This window comes from Haliaeetus leucocephalus, unplaced genomic scaffold (assembly GCF_000737465.1).
Source record: "Haliaeetus leucocephalus isolate CR32 unplaced genomic scaffold, Haliaeetus_leucocephalus-4.0 Scaffold428, whole genome shotgun sequence".
NCBI classification, from domain to species: Eukaryota; Metazoa; Chordata; class Aves; order Accipitriformes; family Accipitridae; genus Haliaeetus; species Haliaeetus leucocephalus.
The window spans coordinates 6,382,230-6,405,550 of NW_010972864.1; the positions used below are offsets into that span (position 1 = coordinate 6,382,230).

The 23,321-nt window shown below is 39.7% G+C and overlaps 1 protein-coding gene across 3 annotated transcripts in view; it reads left to right on the plus strand.

Moving 5' to 3' along the window:
• The window catches only part of DTNA (dystrobrevin, alpha), a 99,136-nt gene that overhangs the window by 52,863 nt on the left and 22,952 nt on the right, over positions 1–23,321 (plus strand). For 2 of the 3 annotated variants that reach the window (XM_010574373.1, XM_010574374.1), the window contains exons 10-14: positions 1,656–1,736; positions 3,618–3,707; positions 17,626–17,713; positions 20,058–20,155; positions 21,522–21,635. In XM_010574373.1, the coding sequence (XP_010572675.1) occupies positions 1,656–1,736; positions 3,618–3,707; positions 17,626–17,713; positions 20,058–20,155; positions 21,522–21,635 (471 nt within the window). Of the gene's footprint in view, positions 1–1,655; positions 1,737–3,472; positions 3,497–3,617; positions 3,708–9,313; positions 9,392–10,025; positions 10,119–17,625; positions 17,714–20,057; positions 20,156–21,521; positions 21,636–23,321 lie in introns of all 3 variants that reach the window. The other variant, XM_010574372.1, reaches the window with a different exon arrangement.

A 23,321-nucleotide genomic window follows, 5' to 3' on the forward strand; every position in this document is an offset into this window, starting at 1 on the left:
GCACTGAGAAAAGGAAAAATGCAGTAGTCACATGTAGTTGGTGTGAACTATTTCTCCTATGTCAGTTACCAGTTTACAATTCCCAGGCAACAAAATACCAGTTGCTTACCCATTAAATAAAATTAGTTTCTAAGTATTCTCTTGAAGTTTATTTTCAAATCTCTGTATTTCAAGACTCATAGCACAATCACCTTTCCAGTGGATTGGCTCTGATCATGGCCTCATCCAGGCTCTTCCTAGCTTTGATGGAGTCCATGAAAAATAATATTAAGCACTTCTCCATAAGTACACATAGCACAAAGTGCTGCTTCTCAAATTCATGACTGACCAGAACTGGAGTTTTTCCCACGGGTCTGAAGATGCAGGGTGAGGCTAAAACTGTATTTTCATATAAATAAATAACATGCCAAATCCTACTCCTCTCTACTCCCAGTTTTAAACTACTTAAAATTGATGTGGTATTGTCAGGCTGAGAAATCCATTTGGACTTGTCAAAGACCACACATTTATGCTTGTCTTCTAACAGTTACAAAATAAGGAAGAAAACATATAGTAATAGTTCATTTCTGTGCAGAACTGGCTTTCTTAATTTATTGTAAATGGTTTGGATGATCAGTTGTCTTGCACAATTGGAGACCAGTGAATATTTTGCAGATGGCTACTATATTTTGATTTGCACATCTGCAGAATTCAGAAAGCAAGACAGATCTTTCACAGAGCTTAAAAGGGATATTAACCAACTTGAAATCTAGGCAATTTGAAGTGTGAATTATATGGCTTCAGGTTCTGCTCATATCTGATTGAAAACCCTGTGATTTTAATAACATTTTTTAGTTTTTCCAGAGTGTCTATGTCTTGTGCCCAATACTGCATAAGAAGTCCATTAAGAAGGGGAAATTTCTCCTTAATGGATACAGAAGAAAAAATTATACATAAAATATTTTTTAAGAGTAGACAATAAAAGAAAGCAGAGGAAATATTCCTTTTCATTTCATTTTTAGTAAGAGCAGGAAATAAAGAATGTAATAATAAAGCCATCATTATCAATGGGTCCTCTTAAACTAGATACTTATTTTAAATTTTGATTTGGGGGGTTGATGCACCAGTTGAAAAGCTTTGCAGTTAAACCAGTTTAGTACTACATGTGGTTTATGGCCTGCTGAGGGGTATGAGTACACTGTGGTCACTACGTGGATATGGTAGCATGGAGCGTAGGGCCAGGGATAACCTCATGAAAAGATGTGTAATTTATTGGCAATTACCCCCTGCAGACCTCCATGCTGCCACAGCAAACCTGCTACCAGTGCTCAGCCTAGCTGGTTGAAAGCAGTGACTGCACTGTGGACTGCAGGCTCTGGAAAGAAAAAATGGCATAGCAGTGGTTTTGCCAAAGGAGGAAAAAGAATCAAGCAAGTTGCTTACCTCAGCCCACACAAAAGCATTATTTCTTTCCAGGCCTAAGTAACAGTGTGTTTTTATCAACTTCTGGTTAAAAACACAGCGTCTTTAATTTGGAACTGTTGCTACTTAAAGCAAAAGGTGCTAGTAGGCATGTTACTTTGACAAGAAGCTCGTTTAATTCTCTGTAAATACTGTTGCTGATGAGTTTTCTTTTGTGCAAAATTAACGCAACTGGGTATTTTGCCGCCTTCTAGGCCCCCCCGACCAGTAACCAGCATGAACGACACACTCTTCTCCCACTCTGTTCCCTCAGGAAGTCCTTTTGCAAACAGAAGGTGAGTTCTTATCCTAATCTAATATGTGAGAGTGGTGGAGGTTTCAATTTTCAATTCCCCCCAGAAAAAAACAAACCCAAAATAAAATTAACACATGTGAGCAGAGAAATGTCTTGGTTATTTTGGACTGATACTGAGATATCTGGATGGAGAGCTGGAGTTAGGGCACCCCAAGCACCTCACAACAGAGCACAGAACTTTGGTTCTCATTTGAACCATTACGTCCCACTAAATGTGCTCACATGCAGCCTAGGCATCCTCCCATAGGGGCTGAAAATGGGGTGTTGGTGAGAAGCCATTTCATAGCAGCGCTGTGGGAACAGGAACTGGGACATGCCGTTGCTTACTGGGAATGCCTGCATCATGCTGCAAGATATGATACGAACAAAGAGAAAATGTTTTCATACTTGCAAGATATAGCAAGACATCCTTACTCCTGTTAAACCACTCAGACTTTCATTAAAGGCTACAAGAGAGAAGGAGTAGTCTTGGAATATGGTGACCCTTCAGCAAACAAATCAGAGAAGAGGTGTCAGAAACATTAATCCCAAAGAAAGGTGCTTGCAGCTGACTATATACAGTTTGGCTCAGTATTTTGGCTCATACAGGCAAAATATGCGTGTAGCATTTGCTAGCTGTCTCACCCAATCTATGTAAGCCTACCAATGCACATAGATGAGAAGGTGGCAGAAAAATAACTTCCTGCTGTACTGGGGAAGATGAGCAATATGTCTTCCCTGAGTGCATTTTATTGCTTGGTTCCTGCTGTATGTGTCAGTGCTTCAGCGTTCCCAAATAACCAAACGCAATCTTGGGGTATGCATGGCTACGCATTTTAACACCAAAACCAAACCCCCAGTGTACCACACTGCAATCTCACAATAAAGATAGTTTCCTGCTACTTTGATTTATGAACTTGGTTACCAGGAGCTATGAACTGTAAACTCTCAGTGTTACCTTAGTGCAAGTAGCTGCTGTGATAGAGATGCTTTTTGCAAGCCAGTCCCAAAGCAGCCCCCGAGACCAGATCAGCTGCCTATGCAGACAGTGAGACTGCAACTGCAAATTCATTTCTGTTGTTGGAAAATATGGGATTTTATGTGCAAGGCAGGATAATCTATTTGTGGCCTCTCCAGGACAGGTCATTAAGAGCAATGCTCTTTAAGAGTGTAGCTGTTGCTTCTGTTTATCCCCAGGCAGTCCCTGTGCTCATTCAACAGCAGTATGCCTTGCCATTTAGGCCAGGGACCTGCAGTAATAATCACAGCACTATCTATTGTGCTGCTTGTTTTTCTTTACATATGAAAAATTCCTGATTATTTTACTTTTGTGTTCTTTAGTAATGCAACTGACTGTCTTTAACTATCAGGATTAAATGTATGTGATTCCTGAGCCATTAGAATTCCTTTTCTCCTAGAGGAAAAACTCCCTGATGGAGAATCCCCTGAAGGCAGGAGACAATAAACCCATCCCAACCATAGGTACCCAGACTTCCTTATAAGTGGATAGTACAACATCCTTATACAGCAAAAAGTTTCCATGATGCAGCAGTCAGTTCTGGCTTTTTTTACAGTTAACAGTACCCTGATATGTAAACCAATTACATTGCTTGTATATTAAAAGTTTTGTAAATTTTGTTCCATTGATGTAGCAGGATTTTAAGTGATTGACAGCTTATTCTCATTATTTTTATTTTTATCTCTTATAAATTTAATTTGCATTTTTTTATTAGAAAGAAGAAACACCCTACAGACTGTTAAGTCAGTATCCTTGCTAAATGTTTGCAAATTGCATTTATTGTAATCAACCAACTCTGAACACACTGCTCTCTGTGTATACTTTTTGGGCTATTAACAAGGTTTCATTGTTTGAATCATTCAGGTTACTTGGGGGTATACATGCAGCCAGTCCTGTGGCTGATGAGCATTCTCTTATAAAGCTGTATGTAAATCAGCTTCACAACAATTCACGGTCAGTATGAGAGCACTAACCCACTAATCACCATAGTTCTGTAGCTCATGCACTAAATCATTAGAGATTCTGCTAAACTACTAAAGATATTCTTTAAGGAAGGCTCTGGTGGGCTAGAGGGTTTCTGCGGCTCCAATTAGTCTTTTGAGTAGACTTCCTGCTGGCTGTGGGCTTTGCCAACTTCTCTTGCTTCTGCACAGCACAAATTCACCCTTTCACGTAGAATTAATATTAACGTATCCAGTGGAAGTTGGAAACGTTGTTTTTGAAAACCAAAAAACCTGCACCTTTATGGTTTTATCATCAGTGTATGACTTGCCTGTTGTGTTCTTGACCAAGGAACGAAAGAGGCTTTCACAAGAGCCTGGAAATGACTCCAGGTCTCACAGCCAGCCTCCTCTTCCTCTTCTGCAGCTCTCGCTGCTGGTGGTTACTGTTCTGCAGTAACAATTGCTGCTTGCCAATAACCTTCCCCAGACCCCTTTGCTTTGCTTTTCAAAATGGCCACAGAAAAGGCAGATCTAAATCCTACAAAAGCTAATGAAGGCTTCCCATTTATGTAGCAAGCACTGGATTTGGACCGATGCCTCTGGCTGCTGCACCCTTTTCCAGCATTCCCTCTCATCTTAGTGACCTAAAGGAAGAGCCTATTTCATTCTGCATAAAAGAAATATGCAACTGGATAAAAATATTTGCCTCTTTTTTTTTTTTTTTTTTTTTACTGTGGAGTGTAATGACCTTTCTTGTTTTCTATTTTGATTAATCCATGAGCATTAGCTATAATTCAGTAAGAAAGTACTGAGACCAAGGTACATTTCTGCTAAATGCCAAGTTCTTCAATCACTATTAGACTAATAACAGTATCTTCATTCATTCTTTTAGGTTTTACTGTTATTATTGCCCTGGGAAAATCAGGCCTCATTAGTGGAAGCTCATCCTCTCATACATCAGAGAAACAGACTATGACAGCTCTGTTTGCAATTGTGCTGATTTTATATTAAATGCTCCGTGATTCATATTATAATAAAAATTGTACAAACTCAGGGTAAAATTTCTAGCTGAACGTAATCAATGCTAAAAGCTCTGCTGGCTGTTTTTTTATTGCAGATAACTTATAGTTACTTTAATTTGTGTCGCAATCTAGTCCAGAGGTTTCAGACTGTTTTAAAGAAAGTTTTTATATAATTAGAATGCTTATGCAAGGGAGAATTGGCACAGACTGTCATTTGTAGCATTCCCATGGTATTTTTTTCAGTTAGTTGTGTCGACATAAGAACATTACCATTTGCAACCAGTTTCTCCCTGTAGCAGGAAATGCTGACTTCAGCACACTGAGTCGTTCTGCTGCTGGAAATGGATACAGTCTCATAAGTTCAGCACAATATCATCTTCATTTCTGGATTCAGGGGTGAAAAGGGGAAATTAACTGGGAAGAAGAATGTTATTAGAGGAAAGATCTTCGATAACTAGTAAATACAATGACAAATTATGGGGAACAGCTGAAAGGAGATTGAACATTATATGTTCTTTGCAGTTTAATTGCATCTGAAACACTGGTTATGGATGGGTACACAATTACTCCAAAGCTCAAAGGAGGTCAGATTCAGGCTCTCCCTGAGATGCTGCTTAGTTTCTTCAAGCCACTTCAGAATCAAAATCCCTTAAAATTTCCCTGCTTGCTTTGCTTAGTTTGAGCCACCATGTCCATAAGAGAGCTTTCATGAGGAGGTTGGCATAAAAATTACAAGCACCTTTTGTCTAAATATGTACAGCATGTTATCAACAATATGCTCTGTACAGCTCAAGAACAACTTTAAAGCACTTACATTAGAAAAGAAGAAACGAAAAAATCTGTGATCTTCTCCCAAATACCAAATCATAGTCATTTGCTGTGTTGACAGCTAATATGTGATTAAAACCACAAGTCCTGTAACTTTTTTACTGTAGCTAATATTCTGGCTTTAATCTCTTTTTTTTGTGTGTGTGTGATCTCAGATTACCTAGAGGGCAGCAGAAAGAGGGAATATTGCTACAGAGTAGGTAATGCCCTTGCAAACCCAATGAATTGGCTATATTATGTCAAAACAGGTAAATTGAGCATTATAGAAACTTCTGTCCAGTCAAAAGGAACAATTCTATACCCTGAATTAATGTTTTCTGCCTTATTTGGATTCTTATGTTCCCCAGCTTCAGTCTGTTAGTGCTGCCTTAAATTACATAGCTACCATAGTAATGATACAATATCCTTCTCTTTCTTAATAAATGTCTTCTTTAAGCTATCAAATTATAGGGCTAAGGTGGGATAAGATGAAACAATGTTTTTTCTTGCATTTTTCTCGTGTCCCGTCCCCCCCCCCCCCCCCCAGCTAATACATTTAGTTCTTCTAAAGGAGTAATAAACTGGAATAAATGGGGTGATGCAGCACAGTCTGCTGATCTTGAAATTACTTGGCAATTCTGTGGTAGATGGAAAGAATGCACTATGGTATCAATGCCCATAGCCAAGGAGGAATTGAGTCTTAATGCTGAGTCAGAGTAGCTAGTGCCTTTTTTGAACTCCACACAAAAGCTAAAAAGAATTGGATATTCTACCTGGGCATAGCACCAGATTAGGCCAAATTTCTGGACAACAGCTAACTTTGGAGCAAAACATACTGTTGCTGCTGTTGTCCATGTTTCTATCTTTAAGGAGCATGGTAGACTTGAACTGTATGTTGCCTTCGTCTGTTGTTTTCAGAACAAGATGAGAATCTTCCTTATTTCATCAGCAATATTCTACCTGTTAAAGGAAATGTTTATATATCTGATTGTTTAGTAGCCAGGTAGACACTAAAGAGGGTATAACATTTACACCAATATTATTAGGTCTACATCTTTGTAGACGTCTGCTCAGAGTTGGAGGTTTTGTCTCTTAATTTGGATGGGGAAGCATTCCTTGGTGTCTTACTAAGTGTTCCATTTTAACAGGAATATATCTTTAAAATATATGTTCCAGTTGCTAGGACCCAGAGAAACTCACTGTGGCCAAAACCATCTCTGACATATTAGCTGTATTTGGTGAATATGTGGAGGATGTAGGAAGATGCGGAAGAACAAGAAGGACAAATGTCAGCTCTTCCCAATGAAGGAAGGTTGAAGGCAGAAAAAGGGACAAAGATCAAAGCGATTATACAAGAGACAGCCTAACCTTGGTATCCAAAGATACTGAAATTATGAAAGAATTAGTAAGCACCTGGAGGATAATAAACCAATGAGAAATAACCAGCATGGATTTGTCAAGAGCAAATTATGTCAAACCAAACTAATTTACTTCATTGACAGGATAACTGGTCCAGTGGGTAAAAAAGAAGTAGCAGAGATGATACAGGTTAACCTTAAAAGGACTTTTGACATAGTCCCAGATGACACGGAAGTACCCAGAGGAGGTATGGACTAGGCAAAATTAGTATAAGAGCAACACTGAAAATCAGTAATTATGTTTTCAAAAGTTTGCTGTCATTCTAAGAGGAGGACTAACCACCTGGGATTCTTGAAGGCTATCCGAAGTCAGACACTATGCACTATTTCTTGTAATGACCTATTGGGAGCAACAGAGTGAGTGTATGCAATTTGTAGATGGTACAAAGGTTGAAATAGTTATGGGAAGGAGTGCTTGGAGAGCAATTTCTAAATTAAAAATGAGCTCAGTTGCAATGGTAGTAATTGATGTCCAAATGATCTGAAATCAGTTAGAGGAAACTCAGTAATTATAAGTGAAAAGTGCTGTAGCAAGGAAGCAAATAATCAAATAAAAGATGGAGCATAATTGGATGGACAGAAATATTGTAACAGCAGACCTAGCAGTTGCAGCGAGCCACAAACTAATTGAAGTCAGCAATACCATTATTAGATTGCATCTAACCCTGGGGCATCATGTGGAAAGCCATTAAAACTCATTCCCTAGAGGAGGAGACATCTGCCTGGAGGTTTGCACCCAGTGTAGGGCAACAACATGGGGACAAATGTGCTACTCAGCATGACAGAGTCCAGAGGAGACACCCAGACATCAGAAAAGCTTAGAAAATGTGACTCATAAGAAGAGGTTGGAAGATACAAGTTTGCTGAATCAACTGAGAAGGAAACAGACATTGATAGACATGATATCAATTGCTCAATGAGTAACGTTTGCTTGCCTGTCCCTCCACCCCAACTATGTTGCTTCTGGAGCATAGGTGAGGAGAGCTTATGGTTGGTAGAGGAGGCATCACACTGCACTGTTATAAAGCAGAGCACAAAATCTGCCCTGGGGTCTTTGGTCTCCTGTTGCAGCAACATATTTATCTTTACTTTAAGAACCAAAAGCTGCATTTTTGGCTGAAGTGGCACACCCTGTACCCCCTGAATGCATTTTCCTTCTGTAATTGGGAAGAAAACATGGTTGGAAAACATATCCTTCTAGATATCATGGAGCATGTTTATCTACGTGGATATCACTTCAGTGGAAGTGCAGCACACATAAGTAGCATGCTGATGGGCATAGAAATGTGAAGCAAGCATTTTTTCTTGCTGTGCAGTACAGCATTTCATTCAGCTATCTTCCAGATTTATTATAAATCAATAGGACGAAGGTTCTTAGGACACCCTTTGTTTGGTACCATCCTTTTGAGAACCCCACTGCCAACCTTGACCTCCTGGAAGGAGTGGAATGGCACACACCTCATATTACTGAATTCCTTCTTTGTCCTAATATTAAAGGTTTTGATCTTTAGTCCATCAGAGCCACATCTGCTCAGATTTGTCATGAATCACTTTTGTGCAACATCATCTGCCTATACACACATGCACCTGGATGGACAGGTGCATACATGCTCACACACCCATCTTTTGATCAGACATTTACACTATCAGTAGCTAAACCAAAAAATAAAGGTGAATAATTTTTAAAAAGAAGAAAGTAAAATATATTTTTGTTTGCTTTGTTGTTTTTTAAACCAAAAATGCTGCAGCGTGAAAGAAAAACTAACATGTCATTCTCTTCTGTTGTTAGCCAGTGTTAGCTTAATAACATGGAGATTTTAGCATTGGGAAAGATGCAGTTACTGCAATCTATTAAAAACTGTAATTAGGAAAAAAAAGTGGGTTTGATGAACTGTGTATTTTTTTGAAACAACAGGAGAACAGTACTTCTGAAAATTAAACTGGTGTATCCCATCACTGGATCTAAATAAGCATATTTCCATAGATTATTGAAACAATCTTATGGCAAATGTGGAGAAAAGCAATTTAGCTATTACGGTGAAGCTTTCCCAGCTTGAAAGCTGTGTTTAAGATGATGTTTATCTTGGACTCCACCTGGAAACTACACAAGCCTTCAGCTCTCCATTTGTCAGAGAAGCACATTCTGTTCGTCTTTTCTGTAGTGAAGGCTTTATAGTTTGCTTTTGGAGAACAGAGGGAAAACTCTAATTCATGACTTCACATTCCTGAAGTTTTCTAAAAATTCTTTAAAGCTTCTACTGTTATTTTTATTCAGTCCAGGGCGCTTGAATGAGTTTGAACTCTGTTCTGTAATTAATTTCAGACATCACTGTTGACCCTCTTCTTAGTTTTCCTGTCTTATTAACTAGCTCTCCTTCCAAGAGTACTGAAGTAGAGCAGAGCAAACTGCTGGCTAGGGCTGCTCCAGCTTTTTTGAAAGGCAAAGGGTAAGTTAAAGAGAGATTATGTTCATAGCTTCACTAACACAGCTAAACCAAAACCTTTTCCTCTATTCCTCCCACTTTTAATGTATTCTATAAACATCTTACCTGAGAAAATCGTGATAACCAATTAACCCAGTGAGCTAAGTAGGGCATGTTTAAATATTTTTACGTACATCTGGATGTGTGAGGTCTTGATCAGACACTTCCAAGCAAATCCAACTTGTGATTTTAGTGTGTTAATCATGTCTGTAACATATGTATATTTAATGTATATATGTAATACATAGTATATTAAAGCAAATAGTGCCAACCTCACAATCTGCTGTATTTTCAAATTAAATGGTACTGTACAGCTCCAGTCCCTGGCCCGATCTGGCATCTCACTGATTTCTGAGGCTGGCACTGTAATCGAGTGGGATTCTACCCTCCTAAGCCATTAAATACTTAACATATAAATTACAATCATAACAAAATAATTTCTGCGCTTGTGGTTTTTTTGTTTTGTTTTGCTTTCCTAAGAACGCTGAAGTTTTGGTTCCTAAATTCCCATTTCACAATCTCACTTGCTCCTGCTTTCTCTGTTTATTTCCCTCTGTCTGTCCGGACTGCACCCTCTCTCCCCCCGACCCCGTTCCAGGTTACAGTACAGCCTCGATGTTGCAGACAGGCTGGCCGATGAACATGTACTCATCGGGTTGTATGTCAACATGCTGCAGAGCAACCCCGCACGGTTAGTGCAGGTTTGGCACCTTTGGGGAACCCAGGAAAGGGACGTTGGTCGGCCAAATGCTCTCACTGTTTCCTCCTGGCTACGAGCTGAAGCAGCTCTTTATGAGCACTAACCTAAAGGGAATGCATATGAATATGGGGTATGTCCTCCCAAAGTTGGTGGATTGTGGCAATTGCTGTTATTCTTTCTAGTGATGTTAAGTAGCAAGGCATTGGGAATAATTGCTTAGTTAAGAATGGCTACACGAATTGATTTGGGATAGCGTGCTCTAGTCAGTGCAGGACCTAGTGGTGGTACAGAAATCTGCATACAATGATGACTAACAAGTCCACATTTTCAAGGTAGTAATTTCTGAGGTGATACATAATTTGTAGCTTCACCTTACCTTGAAAGTAAGAGATGGTAATAGTGCGTGAATAATGATAACAGTAATAATAGGAATTTGTTATTAACCTAGTGAAGGAAGGAGTTCATTTCAATTTTTACCCGTCAGGCATTGTTTTTAAATCTGCCTTATTTCTGCATTGTTTGAATCTTGTATATAAATTTGCCCTTATCTCATTCAGAGATATGACAGGTTTCTAAATGGCTGTCTCGATCATAGTTCATTGTTTCTGCTGGAGTGAATATGGAGCTTTGTCTACTAAACCCACCTGCTTTCCTAGCACTTACGGATGGTGGCATTGCAGCAGACCACCCCGGGAAGGGGAAACACTGGCTTCCTCTCCAAGTGCAACAGAACTCTAGACTTTGCAGCCCTGTACCAGCAAGGTGGTGAGCAGTGTAGTATATGGCCCTAGAAAGTGTCACTCTGAACAGAAAACTGTACAGTGTTTCTAACAAAACTATGCTCACAAGGTTTCTTTTGCTCATAACAAACCCTTTGGTTTCCTCTACTGCTATTGCAGAATATTTCCCAGTTTAGGAGAACTCTCCATTTACTCTTATATGTAGAAGGCAACAAGCAACTTCATTTGGGAGGGTCAATGCAATGGTTTTTTGCAGTTTTACAAAATTCCCTTCTGTGTGTAGCTCCAGCTGAAAATAGGGGTAATTTGCCGTGCCCAGTGGAAAAAAAAGTCTGTCTTTGTTGTTCTGGATTGGCTTCTCCGCTCTGTAGCCCACCAGAATGTGCCAGTGGGAAAAAAAAAGGCAAACTCGTTTTTAGTAAGAAAAATGAAAACCATTTCTTCAAACCAAAAATATTTTGAAGGGGAATTTCATTCCTAGAGAAGCAGTTCCAGAAAGGAGACTTATTGAGTAATATTTACACCGTGGCTGTGAGAACAAGCTTTTGGAGCATGTGTGTGGACCAGTCATTGCCCATCCATGATCGAGGACAGGAGTACGCTACCACTCAGTCTGGTTTGACAGGGAGAAGGAAACGTGGCCCTGCCTACCACAAGTGACTCACTTGATATGGTTGTTCAAGAGGCAAGCAAAGAATGGACGTGGTTTAGAGTAATTTTTGGTGCTAGGCTGGTTTGCCAGGCATGGCATTTTGGATGCCATGTCTGCAATTGATTTAGCTTCAGTGAGGACCACCAGTTAGCTCCCCTTGTGAGTGCCTAGCTTCATCTTTACCATCTTCATCCTCTAAATTTTATCCGATATATTCCAACTCCTTCCTTCAAGGTTTGGGCCAACCTCACCAAGTCATCATGCATTTGTTTCTAAATACACACGTACAAATTATGTGCCATAACATCCTTCAAATTTAATGTTTTTGAGGGATGAATGGAGAGTGACTCCATTTTGGCCTTAATTGTTTAAATAACCAATGCAAAGCATAGTACATAACATTTGATTACTGACATTAAATCACTGCAGTCACAACATCCTCAGTGAGAAACAATCTCAGTTCTTTATGTAAGATACCAATTAGATTTTAACAGAGGCATAACCGAAATGGACAGCGGTCTTAGTCATGCATCAAACCGTGCTCCATTGCCACTTTCTGCTTTGTTGCAAAAGAGACTGCTAGTAGAGAAAGGGAAAAGTTAGATTTTGGCAAAGACAAGAACAAACAAGGTGTTGCCATCCTGAAGCTCCTGTGTGAAGCCACTTTGCAGGAGAGGTAGATGAGGCTTCTGCAGGAGGCTCAGCTGCTGCATCTCATGCAGCCTGGGCTGGCATCTTCAGGCAAAGCTGAACTCCTCCTGCCCATGCCCTGAAGTGGCTGGATACGGTTTGCTCAAAACCCACGCAGCTATGTTAGGATGGTGCTGAGTTCAAGTTATTTCAGGCTGCAGCTTAAAGAGATTTGGTAACCTGAGTAAAGCATGTAGTTAACCATAATCAGGTAGCTTCTGATTTAGGGGAGGCTGCAGCTAGCCAGCTCAGCTGTTTTATCTGCCTGCAAAATACCACGTGTACATATGCATATGTGCCATCACAAATTTTCAAGTGCTACTGGCAGCCAAAGGTGAAAGAGGAATGATTGTAGCTGGACCTTCATCTCCAAGAAAAACCAACAGAAATACCTCATGAGCATAATACATAAAATTACGTTAAGAGCTATATAGAAGCATTTCAAAACAAAACAAGGTTGGTTTTTTTAGATACTGAGTCGGGCTAATTTATAGCAGTTAATGATCAGTCCGGTATAGCCCAGTGTCCCTTTTTTTCTGTTTTAAGTGTAGCTAGTATTTATATTTGGGGGGTTTTTTAATTCATTCAATTAATTTTCACTGCTTATCTTTATTTTTCATCTGCAGTTATTTGATACCGCAACTAGAAGTACAAGTTTTCCTTTCCATCCCTCACAGGCTAATAAGCTGCTTGAGGGGTTTTTAGAAGCCAGCCCTCTAGGGCAAATTAAGATACAAGAGAAAGACTTAATTCATTATTTATAGTAACTGTATGGGGAGAAAAAGTATCCCTGGGCCACATGTTTTGATTAGTTTAATGGTACAGTGTGTTTTAGGATGTAAAAACAATACTCGGTACTTAATTTAGTTCATCTTTAGTGTCTGATTCTAAAAAATAGCTTTTAACTGCAAATAGTTTTCCTTTTTGTTCATATACATTAGAGATTTTACCTAGTTTTGAATGTTAAGTCCACATATTTCAGTCTTTTTCTTTTCAGGTACAGAAGAAAATATGATAAAATATATTATAAGTAGGAGGTTATTTTTGTTCCATAGAAAGTTATTTTCTGATTTATGTTATACTGTGTAGTACTGTGATGAGTCATATGTCCGTACTGTAAAAGTGCCATGCTATTCTATGGTGTTTTTAAAATTGTTTATTAAGGAGGTGTGCACAACAACTAACTCTGGCTAGGAAGGCTGGTCTAATCTTCCCTTGAAGGAGGAAAAACATTCAGAGACCCACTGATTACAGAGGAAATGTATAGACATTTGGCTCCCTTGAATGGAGTTAGTTTGTATGATTATACCCACATACCTGAGTGTTACTAACATTTTGATGGTAAAATCTCGGTGATTGTAAAGCAAATGGCAAATTAACAATAGCAGAGGGCTCAGATGATGTGTCTCAGTTTAAAGTACCTTTAAACCAGGAGAATTTTGAAATGCCACAGATAAACAATCCTCAGGATATATTTGGTTTGTTGCTCTTAGGACATTGTTCTTATAGCCCTGATGCTTAGAAACCTACCCTTTAATTTGTTGGTATTTTACTATAGTAAATTATTTATTAAGTGAAGGTTTGTAGAATAAGAGCATGTCATGAAGACCACGCTGATATCTCTATGGCAAAAATTTCACAAGACTGACATTTCTGAGACTTTTCTAACCAGCGGTTACATAATTTTAAGACCGTCAGGGGACATCCATATCCCCTATTGCAGGGTGCCTACTGCAGAACAGGCTGGTGTGACACATCTAAAGCCTGAGAAATAGCAAAGATCCTCCAACATCACTCCTTTGTTCACAAGCTATCATCCTTTGCCTGCAGTTTTGAGATGCCTTTTTTATGGATCTCCCTTAGACCACAGAATATTACACAGATCAACTAAAGCCTGAAAAAGAAGTCCTATTGTACAGGTGATAATGTTGGATATTCACTCTACGTCCGAATGGTGATAATTCTGCCAGACCAATTAGTGCTAATAATTATAAAGTCTTTAAAGAAATGGTCACTAATGGAGCAGCAGTGTTAAGTGTTGGTTAACTTTTTTAAAAGAAAAGGATCAGCAGCAAGATATTTGTATGCAAAATGTTCAGTTTCTTTCAAAAGGATGCCGGAGTCATTCTCTTGAGGGTCCCAAATTCTGCACACATATTCATAATATTTTAAAGCTTGTATTTCACTGTATCATAGTCTGTGAAGTTGCTGAAGTAAAACAGAAGTAAATTATGGCAAATCAGAACTCTTGAGGCATAAAAATCTTGGCAGTCAAGGCTGATGCTGCTGTGTGTACCTCTGTGCTTAATGATCACATAGAATAGGTACATTCCAGAACTAAATATATCTCAGACATTGAAATTTAATTTACAAAGCTTTGCGGCCAGTGATTTGTGGCATTCATAGACCAAATTTGACATGCTGTTACATCTGTTTTATGACATCCATCTACACATAAATATATATCAAAGACATTAAATAGCAAGTAAGAATCAAAAAGCTGCGGTGGCTTGGTTCGTTCAGTAAAGTCATTGTCTCAGGGGTTAACTCGCATCTCAGCACTATGTTGCAGATTGTGTTATGCCAACAAGTGGAACCATAATCCATTATTTTTCCAGGATGGATAATATGGTTGCACATTGCTCTAAAAAGGAGAATTGATGCTGAATGCTTGCATGGCCATCTGTTAGGATGTGATGTTTTAATCCTTATGGAAAAATTAAAAATTAATTATACTGTCATGAAAGTAACCCTTATTACCTGGTTTGCATAATTTTATGTGTCTGCAAGAGTTGCTTGCCCCTTTTGTTCTCTGGATGACATATCAGGACAGTAAGCATGAGTGTGTAAGAAGCAGAACTGTATAAATTTAGAAAAATACCTTTAGCTTGGGTCTTTTCAGAAAGTAAATCAGTTATCCCACAAAAATAGCATAGAATTAAGCTATATACGTAACAAAATAAATTAAACATAACCAAACCCAAAAAGTCAGTGTTCATCTACCACCAGAAGTCTTCTGTGCAGTCTGCAGCACAAGCTTAGCTTGCACAGAACCCCTCTGGGTCTGACTTTTCATAGCTTTACTGTTTTTCTGAACTTCATGTTTGTGGTCTCACAGGTTATTGTCAGAATGAGAAAAAGATGATGTTTGCCTCTTTTCCCTTACCTCAGCAAGCCGTAACAAATCCACATGACTTCCAGCTTTAGTTTAATGATCAATGAATATCAACCACTATTCATCTTTTGAACATAGCTTCTAAATCCCAGTGGACTTAATCAAGCCAATGAAAAGATGCACACTGTAGTTCCCTGAGGTACCTGGGGATATGAACTCACTGAGAAATATTGGAGAAATATTTCCTTTTCCTTTTAAAGATGCCAGTCCTTCAAAAGCAGAACTTTTTGCACAAGTGCCATTTTCATTTGGAAGGCTTTTAAAGTTCAAGACACAATTTCTGGCAAAAGTCAGAATCAGATGCCCATGCCCAAAATAACCCTTGTTTTGCACACTCTTTTGAAACATGAAGCTCATTCACCAGCAACCGGTTGCATGCCCTAAAGAGTCCATGGGTAGGGAGGTGTGTGCCTGTCTCCCTTCAGCCAAAACATCAGACAATTGCCAAGGGCTAAGAAAATAAGTCAGACTTACCGCTGTCTGGGATAGTCTGCAGGCTGTCTTGTATTCCACACAGCAAAGCATTCTTCTCACCTCTTCTTAGGGGCTTGATTTTTTTTCCTTTGTATATACTAAAAAAGTAATACAATATAGGATTCTAAATACCAGGATTATCCAGGGTCAACAAAGTCATCTTCAGATTTCATTTTTTGTCAGTTTATTAGTTTTGATGGTTCTCTACAAACTTCTAAATGTTTTGTTCTCACTATATTACCTTTTTCCTGCTCATCTGACTAAATAAGAGCCTCCATTTAAAATAGGAAGAGCTGGCAAGGGATTAACCTGAGAGAAATATTTGCCTTTGATATTTGGGGGGGGGGAGTAATAAGATGCAATATTTTGAAGGAATTCAGCATACTTGCTGTTTAGTTCTTACACTTTCTGAGTAATTTTTATGGAGATTCTGTGCACGTGACCAAAGCTCTTCATAGTTGTGCTAGTAGACTCCTGCATCCTGGCAGCAGGAGTTGGCTCCTGTCGTGGTTTAACCCCAGCCAGCAACTAAGCACCACGCAGACACTCGCTTGCTTCCCCCCGCCAACCCAGTGGGATGGGGAGAGAATCAGGGAGAAAAAAGTAAAACTCATGGGTTGAGATAAGAACAATTTCATAGGACAGAAATGAAGAAAATAGTAATGATAATAATAACAATAAAAGAATTGGAATATACAGAACAAGTGATGCGCAATGCAATTGCTCACCACTCGCGGACCAATGCCCAGTTAGTTCCCAAGCAGCGATCCACCCCACTGCGGCCAACTCCCCCCCCCAGTTTATATACTAGACGTGACGTCCCATGGTATGGAATACTCCTTTGGCCACTTTGGGTCAGCTGTCCTGGCTGTGCTCCTCCAGCCTTTTTGCTGGCTGGGGATGAGAAGCTGAAAAATCCTTGACTTTTAGTCTAAACACTACTTAGCAACAACTGAAAACATCAGTGTGTTATCAACATTCTTCTCATACTAAATCCAAAACATAACACTATACCAGCTACTAGAAAGAAAATTAACTCTATCCCAGCCAAAACCAGGACAGCCCCAAGGTAAAGTGAGTCTAAGTCTGGCATCAGTGGTGATATACAAGTAATAAGTTGCAATATTTTAAAGGAATTCAGCATATTTGCTGTTTAGTTCTTGCACTTTCTGATCACCATTATGTGATTCTCTGAAATCTTACTCCCAAATATCAAGAAGCCAAGAGTAAAAGAGAAAGTCTGATTATAAACTCCTGGATCAGTGGTTCCAAACTGTGGTCCGTGATAAGTGCCCTGCAAAACTTTCCTAAATATTGTTTTCTGTTGCAAATCTGACAAAGCTTCTAAAGTTTTTCTCAACAAACACTGAGGTTCCTGCTCATCCACTGTCCAAAAAGTAATCACTCTTTTAGGTGATATGACAAAGCTGAGAAGAAAAACAAGTGCTGACTGGTGGTCCTAACCACGTCCCACCTCTCTTTGAACACAGCAGTCTACAAGTTGCATCTTGCACATCGCAGGGGTTCCAGACTGCTGCTGTTTCCCCCTAAGGGAAGGTGCTGCCTGGCCCCTAGAGCTGATCCTTCCAGGGAAATTATGCTCCCACTTCTCCCCTTTGCTCAATTAACATCTGCTGTTGTTAATTTGGCAACATTTTGCTTCTAAATTCTGTAATGAGGGTATGTGAGTGGACAGCGTGACAGAGCAATGGTCATTTTTACCATGTATTAACATGTCTTCCCTCCTTCCTCTCCAACCCTAAGCAGCGTGCTCGACAGCGCAAGTCGCCTGGATGAAGAACACAAGCTGATCGCCAGGTATGCAGCAAGGCTGGCAGCAGAAACTTCTTCATCAGTAAGTGTTTTAATTAAAAAAAGGTACTTTCCTTCTGTCGTGTTCCAGGGGCTTGGCAAGATCGGGGAAATTACATCTGACAGTCTTAATGATTAATGGATTATTTTTCCCTATCCTTGTCATCAGACATTGTTATGCTTCAGTAATAACACTTTTATGCAGTCCATTTAAAACGAAGAGTCCACATACTAATGCATACAATCTATATACTAATGCAATGGTATTTAAACAATTACAGCAAAGGGAATCTGACATCTTGAACTCGGGAAAGACTAGAAAATCTTGTCTGGACTAGCTTTGGTTAAAGGTTAATGATTTACTGCAGTGGGAAAATGGGGTGGTGAATCCATTTTACTCTTTAGTTCAAATATCAAGGCCACTAGGGCCCTAAGTGCTGAGGATTTTAAAGAATGATCTTCAGCAGGGTGACTGTAATGACCCCCTGCATTAGCCCTGGCTCCCATTTTCATTTCAGAGCAATGATTATTCTGCTCTATGTATCCCAAGATAGAAGGTGATGACAGGCTAAAACCTCACTAACTATATTCAGGAATAAGAGAGAATGAAGCAGGAATCTAATCGAAGCATATAAAATCCTAAGTGGCACAAATAAGGTCAGCCTAGTTACTTTTTTCCATCTCAGCACATTTGATAGAACAAGGGACCATAAATGATGGTTTAGTGAAAATCATCTGTCATGGAACATTTCACACTACCCGCAGCTGCGGGGGAAGAAAAGGGTGCAGGGGTGCTGGGGTGCTCCTGGTCTGCCTGCCCAGCCCAAACCAATCCTTTCCAGAGGCGTGACGCACAGTGTTTCAAATTTAAGGCAACCTGTAGGTGATGGTCCTGTTTCTGAAGGATGGTAATTCTTTATGGGAACAAGATTTCCGGTTAATAATGTCACTGGGTAGAAACTGGTAGAAATCAGTTGCATATAACATGTGCCCCTGATATGGGGGAAAGCTTAGGAAACAATATTGAAGTAGCTTTTAAATAGAGCTGGTTTGAAGGAAAATGCTGAATTTCTCATTGCCATCTGTCTGTGCTCTTTGAACAAAAGAGACGGAAGGAAAAGAAAAGGTTTCTGTATACAGAGATCTCTCCGAGCACAGGAGTGGTACCACATTAGGAGCACAGTGGAAATTTTTAAAACTTTGCTGACGGTCATTCTGTTTTTTAAGGAATGAAATATATTAATAACACTGGGCATTCAGGATAAAGATCTTGATTCCCCCTGTATCAGTCATGACATCCACCAGTGTGCATCAGTTCTTCTTTATGCACTGCTCTGCTTCACTGTGGTTGGAGTGTTAATGGGAAAATGTATCCACAGCAGAAAAAATGGTTACAGGCGTAAGGTACTGTCCTTTCCTCACAGACAGTGCTAACAAAGGTTTGCACTGAGATTATCTTCATCCTTTTTGAGGGTCCACCTCCTGGAGGAGGAGGTGCCTGGCATCACATAAAATTGGGCTCCAGACTTACACTTCACAGGGCTTTTACAGTGAGAAACACTCAGATCACAGCAGTAACTCAGCAGAGTATTTTTTAATGTCTGATTCTTTCAGGTTGGAGTTAGAAATAAATGGATATCTTTGATAGCTGTGAAACTTTAAATGTCTTGCTCTGCATTGTCATTGATACAAAACTGAAATACAGGAGTGTGAACAGTATTTGGTTATTGCTGGTGAACATGAAAAAAGCATAGTCCAATGAAGCTGTAGTGAGCACTGCCTAGTTTGGTAAGAAATAGTGTAATTCCCACTTCATTCTATTGGGAAAAAAAGGTTCTGCTGTACCTGAAGGACTGGGGAAAGAGTTTTTCTTAAGTACCATCAGAGTTTATAGGAAAACTTGGCCAAATGGGCCACGCAGCCACACTGAAAACTGAGTACAGCTTTCAAACTGAAAGTAAAACCCTACTTTCAAGAGAACAAAGCATCACTGCACTGGAAACACATCCCCTTCTTTTTGGAGAGAGACACTGGTTTTTGCTTCAGTGTATTCCTCTTGTCTGTAGTATCAAAATTAAGAGCCATATTACAGCAACTGCCTGCAGCAGTGCCGTTGCCTTTTACAATCGGTTCAGAGGAAGCTCCTTGAAGAAGCAATGAATGACAGGATGGTAAACACTGAGTCTTATTTACTTTAGCACTTACCCTGCTTTTACTAGCAATGGCGCCATACTGGTGTGAGCACAATATGGATGCTCTTTTTTTAGTGTAGGCAAGCTTGCTACTGCATTTTCTGTAAGCAGATTTCACAGAACAGATATGTGTTGAACTCATGGGTGCATGCTGGCTATTCCTCCTTCAATGCAGCCTTCTCTTTTTCACAACAGCAGCAGGGTCAGCAGAGAGGGGCATCAGATATCTCCTTCACCATTGATGCAAACAAGCAACAAAGGCAGCTGATTGCAGAGCTTGAAAATAAAAACCGGTAAGCATCCACAAAGTACCTGGTTTTGTTCAGTCCCATATATTGTGTATGTTTGTTTGTTTCCTGACATTTTTTACCACCTACTTCTGTGCAATGTGCTTATACATGCACTTACACCTCCCCCTAGGAAAAGCACAGGGCACAAAAAGGTCCACAGAATACAGCAAAGGCTTTGAAATCCATAGCTACCCTGTGTTTTAATGAGTGTACTGTTCAATGACGTGATGCAATCATCGATACTTTACTGTTTCCAGCTGCTGTTTGTTAAGAGTTAAAAAAAAAAAAAAAAGCCTGTCCTGTTTCAAACCCAGATTAACTTTGAGTTGGATCCTCTGGAGCACTATAACATGAAACAATAAAAGGATCAGTCACGCTGGTAATGTTATGCTCCCCTGCTTTTATTTGTGAAAAAGATGATTAAAGCTCTCCAGAACACAGTCTGCCTGGGAAAGGTTTGCAGAAAGGTTAGCAGCAAGTTAGGCTGCTGATCAAATGAGACACTAGGTACGGATGTGACCGAGACTGAGAGAGAGTGTCCAGGAGAAAAAGGCTAGCCGACCCCAAAAAGGAGTGGTGCCCGTTTGTTAGCAGCAGAGGATCTGGCCCTGGGTATCAGACTGCCTGGTGCCATGAAATATGGCAGCAGAGCTCTGCTTTTACTGCTGGACTGTAAAATAGAGGCCAGCCCAGACCAGATGGTTTCCTATTCCAAACTCTGCACTGCCTTCTGTCACTGTGTGATGAGCCACCAGCTCCTGTCTTGATTTGTCTTTCATAGTTCGAGGCTGCCTCCTGACCGTCTGCTATCCAGCACGTTGTGAAGAAGAGACAAAATGCACGAAGGTGTCAACCTTCTGCTGCAAAGCTTTGTATTAGCCTTTTGACAGCGCTCCAGGGCTGGCAAGTCCTATTAAAGTGCTTCTCCATGAATTGTTGACCGCTCTCACATCTCTTCTTACACTAAAAGTATTTTTTGAAGTGCTCAATATTTTCTCTGATACTCAAGAAAGGCCAGATAGGTTATTTTAATTTTTGTTAAGCTCACGTGGTGCTTGAAATGTTCATGGGGAAGAATTAAAAGGGAGCAATTTAATTAAGCATAGAGCTATTTCATGTCTACCTCTGATTTTTGGGGGTCTTGAAGAAATATTTCCCTTTATGGTAAAATCCTAAAAGTTTATTCAAAAAATATCCAGAGGCCTCTCCGATTGCTGAGGGCTTCTTTTGTTGCTTGGAGCCCAGTCATTATATCTACGTTGATGAAGAGCTACGTACAATCATACTTTTTCTCCTCTTGAGACGTCCAGTGAGCTGGTTTTGTGTAAAATTACTGACTTGGACTCTTCTGCTTATTCTCCTCCCCAAGAGAAATCCTACAGGAGATCCAGAGGCTGCGACTTGAACATGAGCAGGCGTCTCAGCCCACACCGGAGAAGGCACAACAAAATCCCACTCTCCTTGCAGAGCTCCGGCTCCTGAGGTAAGTCCACAGCAGTAAAACCTCTGGCCATGACTGGGGCGAGCCAGTCGTTCTCAGTAAGAGAAGAAATAAGAGATAAGCCCGGCTTATGGCTTTGGGGGCTTTTTAAAGTAAATAACACAATGTGTATTTTTTGTCCATTTTTGGTGCAGGCTGTGGTCCTAGAAGTAATTAAGCTTATGCTTTAAACAGCATGCATGAGGAATCTCACATATTACTCATCTACATTAAATTAAGCATGTGCATTACTGTTTGCAGAGTTAGGCCCTTAGGTCATTTGGAATAGGTCCCCACAGCACTGTCCAAATGCCATTAATTATATGGGGGAAAATATCGTTCTGTCAGAACAACTGCTTCTACAAAGACTTCTTTTTTATGCTAAAGTAAATAAAGAACTACATGAAAATACAGCCAGAATTAGACATTCATTTTTGGAAATTTCCCCCATGTGTTGGACTCTAAGGAGAGGTCAGTTCTTTTCATGGTGCAAGACCAGGCTGCAGAATGATCCTCCTTGTCACGTGGGAAGTGAGGAGTAATGTCATCTGCAGCAGCTGAAGATTTGGAGGATCGTTTCTCCAATTATCCCACCAAGCTAAAAACATTGATATGGATGTGTCTGAATGTTAATTAGGATGCTCTACATGGATTTACTAATTGGTGTGTGTATCATATTGAAGAAGTACAATAGTCATTGGCCCAGATCTGCAGGCTCCCTGCAAGTCCTGACATGCATGTTGTGAGAGCCAGACAGAATCCGGTAAGAAGTATTCAAAACACTTCATGTGAATAGAGAATAGGGTGCAAACACTTTCTTTCTAGTGAAATAATGCTAGATTAAATTTTATCCCCCTGCATAGAGCAGTTCTCTCATGAGAAGGCTAAGGAACACTTAGCACTCCTCACACAAGTAATATTTTAGTGGTCTGATTCATAACCAAGGGAAGTTACTGTAAGAAACTGTGCTAAATTTTTTCTTTACAAATACTGTATAGGTTTACTATGGAGTTTTTCACACTAAAATATTTTTCTGTTTCACAAATCATTTCCTTTCCAATCTGAAGACAAATTAGCTTCTTCATTTCTACAAGTGATTTTAGTATGTAATTACTTCTAGATATCTACAGGCAAGTGACATTCTGTGAGACATATAAAACTGACTGTGAAGAAAGTGAGTACACCACATAAAATATACCAATAATGTAGCTCCTGTGCATCAAGCTTAAAGTCTATTTTGAGCAGGTTTAGGAGATTAGCTTTCTATGACGTAGTTGACAAATAGAATTCATTATCCTTAAAAAAAAAAATCAAATGACTGTGCAGTGTTAGCAGACTGACTACTTAATTTTTCCCTCTTTTCAATTTTGCTACACATATTAAAAGCATAATATCCTTATTTGAATTTCCTGACATGGGATGTCCCTAGGCAGTGATGCTGAGTTCCTCAGTTATGATATCTTTTCTGATTTAACATGCAGCGTCAGAGTCAGAAAATAACTTTTAATCTGTGGGTCTGTGCTGCTTTGCATACCTTCTAAAATGTTGAGCATTTGAGAGGCAAAAGATTGGCTTTTGATTTTCTGTGGAATTTCAACACCGCCTCAAATTCCTAGACACTTAAGATGTCATGAGGCTGTTCTTATCATGTGTAAAACAGAAGGACTCAGAACAGCAGCACTGATTTAT